Source organism: Euprymna scolopes, chromosome 3 (assembly GCF_053919585.1).
Source record: "Euprymna scolopes isolate OS-2025 chromosome 3, ASM5391958v1, whole genome shotgun sequence".
NCBI classification, from domain to species: domain Eukaryota; kingdom Metazoa; phylum Mollusca; class Cephalopoda; order Sepiida; family Sepiolidae; genus Euprymna; species Euprymna scolopes.
In genome coordinates this window covers 109918734-109936468 of record NC_136484.1, presented here as the reverse complement: position 1 = coordinate 109936468, position 17735 = coordinate 109918734, and the positions used below count along the sequence as shown (strand labels likewise).

The following is a 17735-nucleotide window of genomic DNA, read 5'->3' as shown; positions in this document are numbered from 1 at the left end:
TAAAGTAAATTTTAGTGTGTAAGGATTATTTGATACTGGAGATATTCATAATCATACTCTATTTCCAAAAGAGGGGAAATATGACATATGAGAAATATTTGGAATCAAGTCTCCCCTTGTTGTTATTTCAGATCATTTGAAACCATAGCAGCAAGTTTGTATGTATGTATTAGCAATCCAGGAAAAGTTTGTATCCACAAGGTGAAAAAAAATCTGAAGAATCTTTACCATGTTTCTATAATAGTGCTCATAGAGTTATTAAGTTGTAATAAAGTTTGGCTACGCATTTAAAAACGTGTATCAGTCACAGCTTTAACGAATCTGGCATCCTCAATCAGAATGTTCTTTTTATACTTTAATTTTGAGTAATAAAGAAAATTCTGTATTTAACATCACATGACTAATTCAGAATATTTTTTTTAAAATCATACCTACGGTTAAATTTTTTTTTTTTATTTCTCTCAAAAATATTTAAAATTTCCATTGTGAACGCTGTCAGATTTTTGAAATTAAACAACTTGATGAACTCATTACTGTCTAGGTCACTAAGGTTAAAATGTCCTAGCCGTCAACAAATGTAAAGCCGATGTGCTAATGAGATGTGAGGAAGGTACACACACACAATGTACTCTTATGTATGTATTTATATGTATCCTTTTTCATTTGTCTTTTTCATACTCACCAAACCTGTGCAAGCTTTTCTCTTACTGGCAAAGTGTTCTTTCATTATACACTATTCCCAAACGATATTGTTCTGACCTGGCAAATTCATGGGCTGCCAAAACATGCTCAGAGTTTATTTATTTATCCAACAGCTTTATTAAATCAACCCTTTCATTTGTTCTTGTAACTGGACACTATTTTTAGTCATTTTTTTTTTTTCTCTAGCAAATATAATTGCTGCACTCCATCACACATAAACAAAGCAAAAAAAAAACAAAAAAACCAAAAAAAAAACCAAACTCTCCTCTTCAAAACCAAACAAACCTCTAAATCTATTTTGATTCGAATAAATAGTTCCTGATAACTGATGTATTATTTATATTGTAACTAATTTTTATGATTACTAAAGTAAACTATTACCTGTGACTTGTTGGTCTACTGTTTGTACATTTTACATTTGCATATTCTGTCCACCATGTTGAGAAAGGCAAAATCAATGGACAAACAACAAGTAGAGAAACAATGCTCACCAAAATATGTCACTTACAAACCATGTGAATTTATTACGGATGACTGGTACAAGACCTGTTTATAAGAAAATCAGAGGAGAAATCTCCGCACGTCCATACCGCATGATATCTCAGATGAAAGAGTAAGAGAGAGAAAGGAAGTTGATATCACCATCTATCGGTTTCAGCATGCAACGCTGGAAATAAAGGATAACTGTGTTTGCATTGTGAATGTTGTGTGGAAACTGTGTTTGCATTGTGAATGTTGTGTGGAAGCAATGCTAAATATAATAGTTCAGCAAGCGTCCCTATAAAGGATTCTCAGCTTAGAATCTTGCTCTCCTCCTCCCACCTGTGCTGGAACAGGCTGTCATCATAATATCAAGAGCAGTTTCTTAGAATACGCCTTTCTCTGAAATGTATTTCTCATAGACTTTTCTGATTCTTTTGATATTGCCTTATCCTCTACATATCCATTCCATCAATAATGGTGTTTTGTAGATGTTTAAAAAAAAATCTTAGGTTGAACCCTAACAAAAGTTCATTAAGACCTGCCAGAATTCTAATGGGCGAAATGACTTCTCTTTGGTAAGCATTGCATGATGAAATTAAGAAAGTCTGCCATTGATGTTCAGAGCAAGAAAACTAGCCTTGAGCTATGCCAAGCTTCACATTCAGCATTTCTTAGTAGCCATCAGAATTGATCCTGATGATTTAAAGTTAATAGTTTACTGGTCTGGGGGTAAGCTAATATACCTATTTCTGGAATGATGGATTTATCCCGAGACTATAAATATCGTGATGACGGTTATGGCCTCAGAATCATAACGTGTACATCTGTAGCATATTTTTACTAATAGACTTTTTGTTAATTATTCTAGTGTTTGTCTTGATTATTAACAGCATTAACAGGTTACAATCTTTATGAAGAATTCGAAACTTACACCACTACAACATTAACCACTCCTTTTCTTTTTATTTTTTTTTAGTCTTTAAACAATGGATGCTCTTAGCACAATGGGTTTATAATGAAGCAAACATTGTACAATCTATAACTGCTTGTGTGTGTGTGTGTGTGTGTATATATATATATATAGAGAGAGAGAGAGAGAGATGAGAAATCCAGAATGATTGGAAACAATGTTGCAATGAACAGAGAAAGACTGGTGTTATTTTTGAGTTTTCTTTCTCATAAACTAGTAGCATAAGCAATGTTTAAGATTTGATGTCTATTCTACTCTAATATTTAATCCAAAGCAAGATGAAGGAAATATAGATTAACACATACCCTAAGGTATTAGTCATCTCATCTACAAAATTAGGTTGGTCTGATTTTTCAAATAAAACCTAAACCTGACAAACTGATATTTTATTCTGACTAGCCAATATTTATCTTTTTACCTTTGATCATATTATTTGCAACACTTTACTGTATTAAGATTTTGTCCCCTTTTTTTAAAAAAATTTTTTTTTTTAAACAAAACTTAATTCAACACAGAATATTAATAAAATGGAGACATTTCTTTGCTATTCACTTACACACCAGCTGCTGTTCACATCCAAAAAACAAACATATTTCCACAAAAATGGTCTGTTGGTTTTAAAATAAAAAAGATAGTGTTTTAATAAAGATATTACGTAAAATATTTCTATATTTATCTTCCTAATTAAAATGTTATTTCAGTGCAAGGATGCAAGCTAGATTACCCTCATAACAATGTTGGACATTGTCTGCCCATGAGGGTAAAGTTATACATAATATGAATTCTCCTATACTCTCTGAATTTTTAAAATTTATCCAACAAGACACATGTTCACACAACTTTCCTGAAATAATATAACCAAGAAATAATGTATAACAAATGTGCTCTTTTTGAATTACTTTATATTATAATTTCAAGCCATACCTTTTTCTTTTCGGACAACTTTCAAAAACGTTTCTGGAGTTTTTTTTTAGACGAGGATTGATTATTCCTATTATTTGGATTCTTCGGACTACTCTGCTCATCTCAACTGTTATTTTCACAACATTTTGGTCGATGTAACCTCTGACCTTTAGGTGTATCTTGTTGAACTCTGGAAATCTTTCTGTTGAACTTGCAAGGACCCATAGCATAGTGGATAGAGTACTTGGTAAAATTTTAAGTTGTAAGTTACACTCTTTTGGAGGTTGAAGGTTCAATCATCGGTGAGGGCGATACTCAAAAAATAATTGCGAATTACTTAGGACTTCTACTCAGTCATGAGCGATAGAACAAGAGCATGCTACCCCACTTTATTAAATAAACGATTCTGTTTGAAATTCTATGCAAATCTATAAGATCAACAGAAAGATTCTGGAGTTCGACAAGATACACCTGAAGATAATTGAAGGTTACATTGACTAAAATGTGAAAATAAAACTCAAGATAGAAACAGTAGTCCAAAGAATCCAAATAATACGAATTCCAAATGTTTTATGCTAACGATATTTACAATACTATCCTTTGCAATTTTTGCAAAAAATTGGAAAGGACTGATGGTTTTGTCTTTGTACACTGGACAGTCATTCTTCGGATTTTTCTTAATCAGTTCATGGGATCCATATTTTTAAATGAAAAAAAAAAAAAAAAAGTAAATTGTTATAATTTACTTCATTATTTTAGCTTCAAATTCATCAACGTTAGGGTTGGTGGTTGTTTACAAGTACCAGTGATCCCTAGAAAAAAAAGCTTTGCACAAAGTCATACGACCATAAAGTTTGAAAACTGATTTTTCAGGAAAAACTGTAGTGTATAAAAAAAAAAAAAAAAAAAAAAATCTATCTTTTACCAATTTTTCACAATCCACTAAAAGTTAAGACTGAACGCTATTTACATGAAACAAGCATAAAAACTCTAGTTTTTCTTCTGGAAGAACTGAAAAATATCCCATTTCTCCAAAGCAAGAATTGCACTTTTGTTTTTCAAAATTATCTAAGAGAACACTATCCCACTCTTCAAAATAATCCAATAAAAGTTGTTTGCATTATTCATAAAAAAAAAAAAATAAATAATAGTAGCAATCGCTTTACTCATTCTTTTTTTTTTTTTTTATTCAATTTTTTTTTATTTCATTTTTTATAATCATTTTTTTGAATAAGCTTTTTTGTGTGACTTGAATTTTGAGTTGTTTTTTCTTTTCCCTGTTTCCTTTTACTTCAGTTTGCAGTACAATACAGACTGTTTCAAAGCCCAGGCATCTTGCAGGTATGACTCTGCCTGCACCCATTGCCTTGTATTGTTATAAATCCGTAGACATTCTTTATGTTCAACCTTTAAAAAACAACAAAACTCCAATAAATCCTTCCCAGCTTAGTTCAACTTACATATGTTGTTCCTTCTTGAGTCGCCTGAAGATGATTATCATTCTAATATTATCAGACATGCACGATCAATTAGATTAATTATGAAATCTCTTTTCGTTGGATTGCTTTCCTATTCTTTTTAAGACTTATGTGTGTGCGTATATACATCCTCTTTACCATTGCCTAAGCTGATTCATAATTAATTATATATTTGTGTGTTATGTGCGTATACAAAGAAAAAACTGTGTAGATGAATAGAAAAAATGATAGACCAAAACGTTACAAGTGTAGTCAGATGGAGATATTTCTGCATAATGATGTAATAAAAGCAGGTGGTTTATCTATTCAGGTAGATAAAGTAATTAAGTCCTCACTGCATAGATAAATATTCATTAGTTCTCTCTCCATTTCCTCCTCAGAAATGACCAATGGAACTATTGGTTTCTTACAAGTTAACAAACTTGTTTATTGTTTGTGTTCATAGAAATAAAGCACATAATATTATATATATATATATATATATATATATATATATATATATATATATATATATATATATATTTGTTGTTTTTTTTTTTTTTACCCGTTTATCATGCATAATAGCAAATGACATTTTGAAGGTATTTTTAGGAACTCCTTGTTGCTGAGTTCACATAATATGGCAAGAATATGAAGGTTGGTTGACTTTGTTGTGCTTGAGACTTTCTTCTACAATATATCCTCTTAGAAAATGAAAGAAAAAATAAACGATTTGTTGCAGGATGGCAAAAAAAAAAAAAAAAAAAAAAGAGTAGCAATCAATATGGATAAGCATGCAAGTTGGGATAAAAATGTGCTCAAATAGATTAAAATTACAAAAAAAAATGTATATGAACATAACGGCAAGAAGAAAATAAGTGCAACAAGTGCGGTTCAATCAAATTGACTAAATGGTGAGATTATTAATATTGTATCTTTATCATCCAAAGTCTTTCTCAGAAATGATTGATGTTCTCTCCCCTACCACCCAGAATGATATAGACAAGAGATAAAGGAAGGGGGGAAAGGGGAGAGAGAGATATCAATCCATCCATCGGTATTCTCCCTACCCGGGTTGAACCAGCTTAAATGGAAGTGTCTAGGGAATATCAAATTCACAAGTGGTCCCCAGTCACATGTATGTTTAGATTAAGGAAGATAATGTTATGTTTTTGCAGTTCTTGCAGGGAGAAATCTGCGTCTGTCTACATGCAGCACTTGGTATTCCCTAATGGTCACCCAACTGCTTCTTAACAGGCTGAATGTTACTTTGATGATTTAACGAGAACCAGTGTATCAACATTATTATGCCGTGATTAGGAGAGATATAGAAGAGGGAGTGGGGAGGGAATAAAAAAGGGAAGGGGTAGTTCAAATTAGGTTTTTAAATTTAATGAAACTAAATAGGAATTAATGATTGTATTTGGTCCATCTGCTTTTTTCCATTCATCTTATATATATATATATATATATATATATATATATATATATATAAACGGTGCATTTAGTTTCTATGTAAAATTCATGCTGAATATGAAAGTTACTATTTTTTAAAATTTCTTTTTAAAATGAGATGGTATTTAAAATTTTATCTTTTTAAAGTGCTCAATACTATGAAATAAAAATGAAAATATGACGTAGTTGATATGATCCTTGAAGTTATAACAGCTCATATGTCTCTACATAATTCTGGATTGATAGCCCTCAAGAGACCCCCATCAGATGGAATTTATACTAATTTCAACATGACACTTTAGTATGTAACAGTGTTTTTACCTGAAATGCATTTGTTTGTAATTCTATTATACTGCACAAGCACCTTTTTTTTTTTCTTTTTTTTTTTTTTTTATATTTAAAAAATTATTTTTGATAATACCCCCCCCCTTTCTGATATATTATAGTATACACATTATTATGCTTATAATATGTTGAGACTTCTGGGGTGAGTTATAACTTGAAGAATTATATAGACAAACAGGAGCCTGTGGAAATTCCATGGTTGCTCTCTATCTTCTATATAAAAATTGTGCTTGCATCCTTTTAGTTAGCATGACCGTAATGCTGCCAACACACTACATCAAATGGGAGTAATGCATCCAAATTCAATGCAGTAATAGTATTAATACCGCTTTTTTTTTTTTTTTTGTGTGTGTGTGTGTGTGTGTGTGTATATATATATATATATATATATATATATATAGACACACACACAAAAAAAACAGATGACAGCTGATTTTTTTCCAATTTAATAACAAACGTTTTAGCTGAGAAAGTTAATAACTAAATGTTTGGAAGAAAAATCTGTAAAAGCAACAGTAGAATCAAAGAATAGAGCAATGTTGTTCATGAATTACAAGCATATGAACTTGCGACTAGGAGTAAGTTGTATCTTCTGTCCTGATATTACACTTATTGTTTCTGTTTTATTCAAAAGATGAAGGATCTTTGTAAACTGAGGCAATTGTAATTTTTGTGTCCATCCAGAGTGCCCCTTTGGGGAGCTGAAATTTCACACATTAAAAACTGTCTGCCTCTTCCCTCATAGGAAGGCAAGTAAATACGAACTACTTACTCGTGTTTCATATCTGTGTTGATGATTGTCTTGTTGGCATATCTTCATGCTGTAGGGTTGAAGAACTCTTGAAGTTGGACCCTGAAGAAATTAATGCTGAAAAAAAGTAAAAGAAATGAAGGCGGCTGCTTGTTGGATCAACCAAACTATTGTTGTTGATTCAAATTAATCAAACGACTCAGATGATTTTCGTATTGACAGCTTGTTCTTTGATTTATATTTTATATCATATTTTGACATGGTGGGGGGGGGAATAAAGACGGTGACTTCAGTCTGATCATTGGAAGAGTTTAAAATAAGGAGTCTGAGTTAGAATTTTCGAAATCCTCGGAGCCCGAGTCGGACCTTTTATACTTTACGACTGCACAACCCTGATACGTCCTGTATATTAGTGAAACATGACATCATTGTATACATTTTATTCAGTCTGCATCCTAGTCGGTTTCTCTTAATTACAAAGTCATTTCTGACTTTGTCAATGACCCCACAACAATTGTGAGTTCTAGTACTTCTCAAACCTAACCTTCTGACTTTAACAGACAACCATCTGCTGTCATTAAATGTTTCCAAGGACGTTCAACCTATTGACAAAAGGATATATAACACCTCCAACAAAACCATCTTATATATTTGTTTGCACAGGAAATACTTACCAGGGTAGCAGAGTTGGAATCAGACCCACAAGGATGCCAGAAGTTAATCAGATTTTTAACCTCTAAGCAGTCTTAATATCGGAGTTAGTCTGAACATTTGGAATCCTAGGAGTCTGAACCGGACCTTATATTTTCTGACAGCCCAATCCTGATACTTCCTGTACATTAATAAGTTATTCAATAGCCCCAACAATTTGAACCAGCCAATCAGAGTTTATAACTATTGTATAACTGCTGTTAAACTTTACTATTGGCAACATAAATTATTTCAAAGGAAATACATTTGAGAAATTAGTAAAAGAAAAAAAAAAGTTTTAGGTTTATCTATTCATTTGTCATTTATTTGCATTAAAAGAAGTTTAATTTTTAATATAAAATATATTTTAAGTTGTCAAACATTAGTTGTTTGAATTCTTTTGAAACTATTGCATAACTTTCAAATAATTTATGTGGTTAATAGTAACATTTATTGAATCGTCATTTCCACCATAATATATATATATATATATATATATATATAGCACAACATAATAAATTCTATTTTGTTTCCATGCAGTGTAATGGTCATACTAGCGAACTAAGGGAGGAACAAGCACACTTATTATATAGATAACGAGCAAAAAGGAGAAATCGAGTGGCTTGTTTTTACCTGGCATTTGTTTGTTTCTAGTTTTATTTTTTTTTTTTTTTCATTTATTATTTTAGAAATAGTTTAATTCCAGAACCTTCCCAATGAGTGTGTGATTGTGAATCTGTTTTTACTTAAATTTGTCTCTTTTTCGGTCATTTCATTTTCTCCACTTTCTTTCAGATTTTTTAAAAACAGTTATGCATTTTATGTTTTGGCATTTTTTTAGATGAGTATTTAATAATTTGAATTATTTTTACTACTGTTATCTTGGATGTTATTTTCGATGTTTTAGCTGATGTAACATTTAAATCTTTTCAAGCAATTTGTAGTTTTATTCTTAGTATTGCCTATACATAGGATTGAACTTTCAACCTTCAGAAGACTGTCATTTAGAACTGACTAGTCTGGGTGCCTGGCGTTGCCGGGAGGTATGTGTTGAGAAAAAAAAAAAAAAAAAAAGTAGTAGGCAGGCAGGTTCGAACCTGTACCGCGAAGGAGGAAAAGAACGTGAAAAAAAAAGAAAAAAACGTGATGTCTTTGCTGTTGCACCCATCGCCAAACTGGAAGTGACAGAGGTTTAAATTAAAGCTAGTCAATCGAAAAGAGGGGATGACTTTTGAAAATATTGGCAAAAAAAAGTGACCTTTCTCTGTAGAAAAGTGCCCAGTTAGGGGTGAAGGAATTAATGTTTTTAGCCAATTTTTCAATATTTGTCGTCTGAAGGGTCGAGCTTCAAAATGATACCGATCTTGTGAAAATCTGTCACCTCTGTCGAAAGTTTTAGGCATACATACATTTAAACACAGGTGAGATTTATATTGTAGATTATCACTTAGCACTTTTATCCATTGATCCAGGAGTCCTCAGTATGGGCGAAGCCTGTGGAACTCTGTTCCGTTGGCCTGCTTCTCTCCGGACTACAACTTGGATGTCTTCAAGTCCAATGTTATCAAATTCCTAATGAACCACCCCCTTAAGTAAACACTTCATCAAATCTCCACACTAATGTAATGTACTTGCAATAACCCTGATCCCTGAGTGGCTTCCGGGCCTTGATAAGTGGTGATCACTGTGTAAAAAAAAAAAAAAAAAAGCTAAGAATACAATTGTGTCTTAAGACATTTACTGTCATGGTTGATGGAATGAGAACAAGGCACCTTTTTAAGTTAAAGAGTTTTGTACATATTTCTTGAGTTTGACAAGATGCACCTGAAGACGGTCAGAGGTTAGATCAGCTGAAACATTGTGAGGACAACATCCAAGCTGAGAACAGTGATTAAAAAAATGCAAGTTATGTTTTCTTTTTATTAAAATAACTAGTGTATTGAGATCAATTTTTAATCATTCTAGTATCTTTTCAAACATTGAATGAATTTATCTTTATTAAAATTAAATATTTTGGTAGTTGCATTTAGTTTTCATCATTAATCTCCTTGCTTGTTTTTGCAATGTGTTTTTTTTTCTCCATCTCCTTATATTTTCTTTATCATAATTTGTCTGTAACAAAAATGGTCACAAGTGAGAAGTTATCTTCAATGCAATTTTTTTTTTTTCCCCCAAATTTATGCAAATTTCTTATTTTAATTTTTAAAATATCATTAATTTACCAGTGGTTCTTATCCTGCATTGCTTGGGAATCTTCTTTCAGTTTTCTTTTGCCATTTAAAACTATAGTGCTTTTTTTTTTGGGGGGGGGTATTTTCAAAGTTGAATTTAATTATAGTATTGTTTGGTCATTAAATTATTAACTAAACCAAATTGTTATACAACTATAATTTATTTATCAAATTATTGAATGTAAATATCCCCAAAAATCTTCAGTCTTTTAATGTATAAGGATTTGCTAAAAATTTTAAAGCCAGAAATGACTGTTTTCAACAATTTAAATGCTTCCAAATTCCTTTCAACATTGAAAGGACCAGAATAATTTCGTTTTTCAGTTATTAACAAAAGATTAAAATAGCTGACTTATCTACAAAGAAACTGAAAGGCATTATGGTGGATTTAATTCCATGATAGTTTTTAAAAATAAAATCTATTTTACACAATTGCATATATTATTTCAATACATATTTAGATTAGTAGTAAATAAAAATAATTCAATATGCAATTATCAAAGTTACATTGGCATGAGAAATGCAGCTATGTGTGAATAATTTTATGCATATAAAGATTAAATGGATTTTTTTTCCTGGGGAGGGGGGGGGAGAGTCCTTATGTAATATACAAGATGAGAAGAATAGAACGAGGCAAAAATGTATTTGTTTATCTGTTTTGACTGTGGTATTAAAAAATAAACAAATAAGGAGTTGTGTTTTTAAGTCCATCATAATGCATTTTTATAGAGAAAACAACTGTTGGATATGTGTCAAGGTAAATAAAATAGATGACAATATTAAGATTTCAAATTAAAAATATAATATAAACAGATAAACTCTTTTAAAAACGATTTCTTAAAGAACAACAAAACTGTCTCTTCGGTCTCTGATGATGGATTTTCAAAGATCTGAAATTCAATTACAAAAAGAGAAAAAAACAGATGTCGGAAGAATTAAGGGCAAAAAAAAAAAATTGGATTGTTTTTTTTTCTTCCTCATTTTATAAAATGCTTTCACCTTCAAATGGTTGTTTAAAACAGTTTCTGTTTATTTAAAATTTTTAATTTTATAAATGGTGCTTATAAAAGTTTCCTTTACTTTTAAGATTTCAATTTTCGGTTATACATCTTGGCAGGGACTGTTGTATATTTAACAGATCCTACAATGACAACAAAAGGTTCGAACAAGTGGCATCCTATATGTTCCTTTTTGTCTCGAAAATCCTATATGTTCCTTTTTGTCTCGAAAAGTAGTATCATTGTGTAGTACCATCACTTCTGTCTAGGCCAACTGGCTAAAGAATTGATGTGAAAAAAAATATTTAATAGCTACAAGTTAATAGTTAGAGTTGTTAAATACATTTTTTTTTGTACTTACCCCCTCCTCCATTAATATAAATTTATTTCCTTATTTTATTCCTTTCAGATTTTTAGTCAATGATACTGTTTATGGAATATGTCAGTTTTATTTTCTTATGTTTTCAAGAAAACAGTTTACCTACAAAGTACAACAAATATCTGATCAAGTTGTGTATATTTCTTCCACAAAGAACATCACTGAATTTTTGTGGATATTTAATTTCTAAAAAAATAAAAATTGACAGCACATCTTCTATATAATAAAGTGAAGCTGGTCTATTTCTTTGTCATTTGTCATTGATAGCTTTGAATCTGACAAATCAATGTTTAATTTTGACTAACTGATTTTTCTTTTAAATCCTTGCATTATATATTTTTAACAATTTCAGTTGAGTTTCTTTCAGAAAAAACTTATTCCAGCTAGGAAGATTGTTAAAATGGAGACATTTCTTTCACTGATGACTTGAACAACAGCACTGGCTTATGACATTAATAAAAAAATGTGTTCTGCATTGCTATATTTATTTCAGTTTTAAGATAGATAATTACATGTTTAAAATATACACAATGGCACTAAAGTTGTTTACATATGTTTCAAGTAAATATTACACAAGTTATTTATAAACATGTTTTATTTCTTAAAAAAACAGAAATAATGGATCTTAAACATAAAAGTTCAAATGTATTTTATGCAAAGGGATATCTAGGGATTTCTTTGATAATGCATTCTTTTATATACTTTCTAACTTGTGCTGAATTTGATACTTATATGGTAAGGGGTCATTCAAGTTTATATTTAGAATTTCTCATAAGTGTCAAATTTGGTCTTGATATATTGTAAAATATATGTAGTTTGCTTGAAGCATTGTGTATAATATATACTTCTAATTTATTGGAAGGCTCTAACAATGAGAATATACCGGGTTGTAAGAAAAATTTAGTAACCAGGCAAGTCCCCCCCCCCCACAGTATTCACAGTATACGCCTTTGTTACGTGCTTCTATTTCTTTGACTTTGAAGCTACTGTTTTTAAAGATCATAGTAAGACCAAGTCCAAATGTTGCAAAATAAAACATTTGTAACATAAATATTGCAGCGTTAATAAATTATTTTATTTTTACTACTTTCTTAATTAAATTTATAATCTTCTTTAATTTTACCGATTTTAGGTTTACAATTAATGCCAGGAAGATAATTGTAGAATTTTTTTCAATGTTCTGTTCCTGTAGGTTCAGATATTCTAATAAATTGATTACAGTTATTTAATACCTTAATATACAATAACTGAATATATATATATTATATGTATATGTGTTTTAATTGTGATCCTATGTTATAGATTTACCCTTTAATAAAGAAGCCAACGATTGTTTATTAATATTCCTGTAATCGGGAATAACAAACAAAAATAAGGCTATTTTAATGAAATAATTATTTTATTTAGTAATACTCTATTTAAATAATTAAATAAACAAATTTATGTATGAAATGGATTTGCAATTTAGGATCTAAAATAATAATGACTTAATTTGATATAGATTTCTTGTCAAGGAAATTTATTGTTTAAGGGAATTTGGTTAAGTTACATTAAACTGTTTGGATGAAGAAATGAAAAAATGTATTAGTTATTGTGTAATTCTTACATTCAAGATTGACAAATGCAGCCATTGGTCAAATATATCGCAAAATATGTGGATTATCCAATAGAAATGTGTTGTAGAAAGAAAAGTTTTGCATAAAAATAGAGTATTTAATTTACAATAAGATGTAAATCTGTATTTTCAACCAAACTCCATTGGTATCGCCTTAAAAATTCAACTTACATATTGCAATCAATGCTTCAAGCAGACTAACAACATCCGTCTAGCATAGATATATATTTTTTCACATCGTATACAGTACCATATTTATTTAAATATGTTATTAACATTCAGATGGAACTCTTTTGTGCAGTCAACATTCTGCAGTTCATCTTTCTGGCGTTAAAGTTGGATAAAATCATTCTTTGGAACTGGGTGGTAAGTAAAAAAAATATCTTTACTTTTCATCCTTTTCTTTTTTTTTTTTCTTTTTTCAAGACCAATCAAGATAATTTCTCTTAAACTGTACATAAGAAACAATTGTATTTCTTATATTCTTGATTGGTCTTAATATTAGGAGACTGTGTTTGGATTGAAAATAAACCAATGTCAATTTTTCGTTTTATTAGTATAGTGTTAGTTAGAAGTAACTGACTATATATGCTCGGCAGGATGGCTCATCTACAAGGTCTTTATCTCCCTTTCTCTATCTGGTGGGCAGTTGAAGACCAGAGAGGTGACAATCAAAGCTGACCTAGCAGCACAATCAGACCCACAAGTAGTTCATCTTTGACTTGAATTAGATTTGCTAGTCATATTCTGTGACCTAGTGCTATGAAAGATATATTTATAATTTGTGACTGAAAGATGTATTTAGGTAATTCCTTTTTCAGTCACCTCAGCTACTTTGGATTTAATGGACTGAGCATATAACTCTCTTGCATTTTTTATTACTGTTTTACGGTGGTTGCTGGCAGTCCTGAAAGCAGCTTTAGTCTCAGTACATCTATTACATTGGTAGCTATGGAAAAAGTGATTTCTGTGCACGATGGCAGCAGCACATTCAGGGGAGAATCATGACTGGCTGTTAGGTTTTTGTTTGAATTTTTTGGATGGTATGAATCGGTCTATGCCTACTATTAACCATTCGGGCAAGTCTGATACTATAGAGGACACATCCTTTTTAAACATGGAATGCAGAGGTAGATCAGATATAAATGTACGGAAGCTATCCCAGTCAGCCATAGAGTTGCCCACATGGTTCTTCAAACTGTTTGATTGATTCCATAACAGGTGTTGGGTTAACCCTCTACCAGTTGCAACTTCCTGACCACAGGAACACATGAGAATTCCTCCCCGTCCCTAACCAATAGTGTCAATCACAGAAAGTTGCAAAGTCCAGTTGAACCTAGATTTTTATTATCTCCCTTTATAGGTACTCATTACATGAAGGGCATGGGCAAAAGTGTTTGAGAACAGTGTGTATGTGATTTCACCCGACGCCCCTTGAAATACCAGAATGCACTCTTCCTAGAACTATATAAAAATGACACTGGAGTCATTCAAGAGTGATTTTACAAGTTACTCTTGGATCGTGTCAACATTCATAACTATTGACGTTATTGTTGGTGTTCAGTTGTATTGGTGTTACTGTTAAAGTCCATGTTGGGTCGTATCACCATTGCTGTTGGGTTCATGTTGGTGAACATTCTAGTCAGTCATTAGTTTTTGTGTTTCTGTTGACATGCAGCTGGTTGGCATGCTTGATCAAATCCTCCACTCCATCGGACCACTTCAATAGACCCTCACCAACTCATCAGGGAAGGATAGTATAAAAATGGTTGTCTATTGCTCCAACCAACCCAATGATTTCTCAAAAGAAAAATGCTTATGTTTTTTTTTTCTTGCTCATTATTAAATTGGTAAATGGGAAGAAGATAGGCAAATTTTCTTTGAAGTGATAATTTGCAGAAATTATAAGACATGAATAAATGTATTAATGAACAATGGCAAACTAGTGAGGATGATTGTCAATGTTTTTTTGTTTTTTTTTTATATAGGCATCACTACTTATCAAGGCCAAGAGGCCACTCGAGGATAAGGGTTAAAGAGTGTACAGTAGAAATTGGACAATATAGTAACCGTTAGTAATGGAGATTTGGTAAATTTGTTAACTTATATGGAACGGCTCATCAAAAACTTGTTTACGTTAGACTTGAAGACAACCATATTGTAGTCTGCTGGCAAGCAGAAAAACGGAAGACAATTCCATAGATGTGCAGTTCTACGAAAGAAGCTTTGCTCATGGAATCTACGCTTAGGTTTAGGCACAGATAAAGAATAGGAGAAACTAGTGATAGTGTTTTCTACTAGACGGGTGTTTCTTGTGAAAGTTTAGCGAGGGGGGACCATAGAATGGAGCTCAGCCGAGCACCTGCCATGAAAATAACGATAAAGCAGAGACAAACTCGCAACATCTCTTCTGTAAGAAAGAGGTTGCAGGGGAAAGAAAAGGACATCCCCCACAAGGCTATGAAGTCTATTTTGAACTCTATCAAGACAGGATAAGTCCTTTCTAGCAGCTCCTAGCCAGATGTGGCAACAGCACTCCATCCTTGGACATACCTGGCTCTTATATAGATAGAGAATTGCATCAGCAGTGAGATATCTACTGGCCCGATAGAAGGATCCATTTTTTAATGTATGTGTTCCATTTAAGATCAGGAGTAAAGGTCAAACCCAGAAGCTTGTCAAAACATGAGGCCTCTCCAAGATGAGAGCCATTCATTTCAGTTGATGCCAGATGGGGATCAGAGCATTGATGATGTAAAGATAAAAGCTTGGTTTTAGATGCATTAAAAGTAACAAGCCATCTCTATCTCCATTGTACCACTTGGTCGTTTACGGTCTTAGATGTGCTACCATAGATAGTAGTGTCATCAGCATAGATGTCTACGAATGATGTAAGGATGTGATTTGGAAAATCATTAATATAGATCAGGAAGAGAGTTGGGCCCAGGATGGACCCCTGAGGGACTCCAGCATTAATACTAAGAGCTTCTGATTTCTGCCCATTAACCACTACTCTTATGAACCTATCAGAGAGAAATGATTTAATAATTGAGAAGACATTTCCAGCTATACCGTAGCTGGAGATCTTGTGAAGTAAACCTTTATGCCATACTCTATCAAAGGCCTTTGATATGTCAAGAGCAATTGCCCTAGAAAGGTAGCCTCCGTCAAAAGATTTGCTAATCCTATGAGATATAACTGTAAGCACATCTGCATGTTTGACTGGTTTTCTTATTTTTCAGATTGTGTTCATTCCAATATGGATTGTAATGTGTGTGGCAATGATAGGTGTCCTCTACCGGATAATTCTCACGATTATTCTTATGAAATCTCCTGATTTGATCCCAGAGCAACGACGAGGAAATCTCTCTTCAGCCATTGGTTATTCATTTCTTGTGATACCATTGTTAATTTTTGAGGTAAAGTTCCTTTTTGTTTTATAATGTTCTGCATTATATATAAAGATAATAAATTAGTAGGACTTGTGGAAATTCCAAGGTTTATTAAAAAAAAAAATTAAGTTTAAATTTTATTTAGTGCACATATGTTCTATGAATTTCATTTGATCTATTATATAAAGGGAAGTTGTAATTTTATTTATATCTAGCTTTTCAGACCTTACCCAAGATATACAAATCTTACATCCTATTCAGTGAGACTGACCTAATTAATGTAGTAGAGGGTAGAGGTGTGAGGTTTTTTAATTCTTACTGGAACTAGATCAAACAGTCAATTAGTTTTCTTCCCTCACCTCTCCCTTTCCCTCACCTTATATTGAACCAGTTGCAAAAGGGTGAGGTTTAAAAAGAAAGATGATACACTTTTTTAAAATACAATTTTGTTATTCATTCTGGTACCAACCACTAGCTTTTCTCTTTTGGAGAGGGCATAAAGAATAATTTCTAACTTAATAAACCACACACTCTCTTCCTTGTGTCACCCATAGAATTCTGGTTAGATGTTTGAACAGGGAGAAGTGATTTTACAAAGTCAGCTAAATTAGATAAATAAATAAATGAATACAAAATTAGTTTATTTCTATTTGTTGTATATCTCCCTTTCTTTCTCTTTCTTTTCTTCAGCTGTAAATACTATTACTATTTGTGGTGATATATCCTTTGGTTTATAATAGACTATTGCGATCCACTCTTATAGTTATTTTTCTGTATTTGACTGTTAATGCATGTTTATCTGTCAGAACGACAAACACCACCTGATGATCCTATCATCCTATGAGTTTGCTTAAAGTAAAGCTGGTTTACACAGTTGGTCTCACTCTCTCGTTCCAACCAGTCTAATCCAGTGGCATGAATAGGGTCAAGATAGGTGAGATGCAGGAGCTGCCGGAAGTATTGATGTCCTCCTACATACAGCGCCTGGTATTCCCAAATGGTACCCATCTGGTACTGGTCAGGCTCAACGTTGCTTAACCTCAGTGATCTAATGAGAATCAGTGTGCTAGTGTTATTGTGCTGTATATTTTTTACTGTTAATAAATACGGAGAGAGACACATTATTTGATATAGTGTCTCTGTGTTTATTAATATTCATGTAAGAGCAGGGTGAAGGGGAGGGAGTTCAAACAACATGCAGTGAGATAATGAGAATGATAGAACTTTAATAAGAAATGAGTCTCTTGCGGAATTATTTGCAAGTTAAGGCTTATTAGGACAATTAAAAATAGTTCTTTTTAAAACGTAAATCAATCCCGAAACTAAGCAATAATTTAGCATATAATTTTATGTGATTAAAATGA

General features: G+C 31.9%; 1 protein-coding gene across 3 annotated transcripts in view; it reads left to right on the top strand.

Moving 5' to 3' along the window:
• The window catches only part of LOC145258105 (transmembrane protein 185B-like), a 60571-nt gene that overhangs the window by 36259 nt on the left and 6577 nt on the right, over positions 1-17735 (top strand). For 2 of the 3 annotated variants that reach the window (XM_080115858.1, XM_080115865.1), the window contains 2 exons: positions 13262-13345; positions 16222-16398. In XM_080115858.1, the coding sequence (XP_079971984.1) occupies positions 13262-13345; positions 16222-16398 (261 nt within the window). Of the gene's footprint in view, positions 1-4354; positions 4400-13261; positions 13346-16221; positions 16399-17735 lie in introns of all 3 variants that reach the window. The other variant, XM_080115849.1, reaches the window with a different exon arrangement.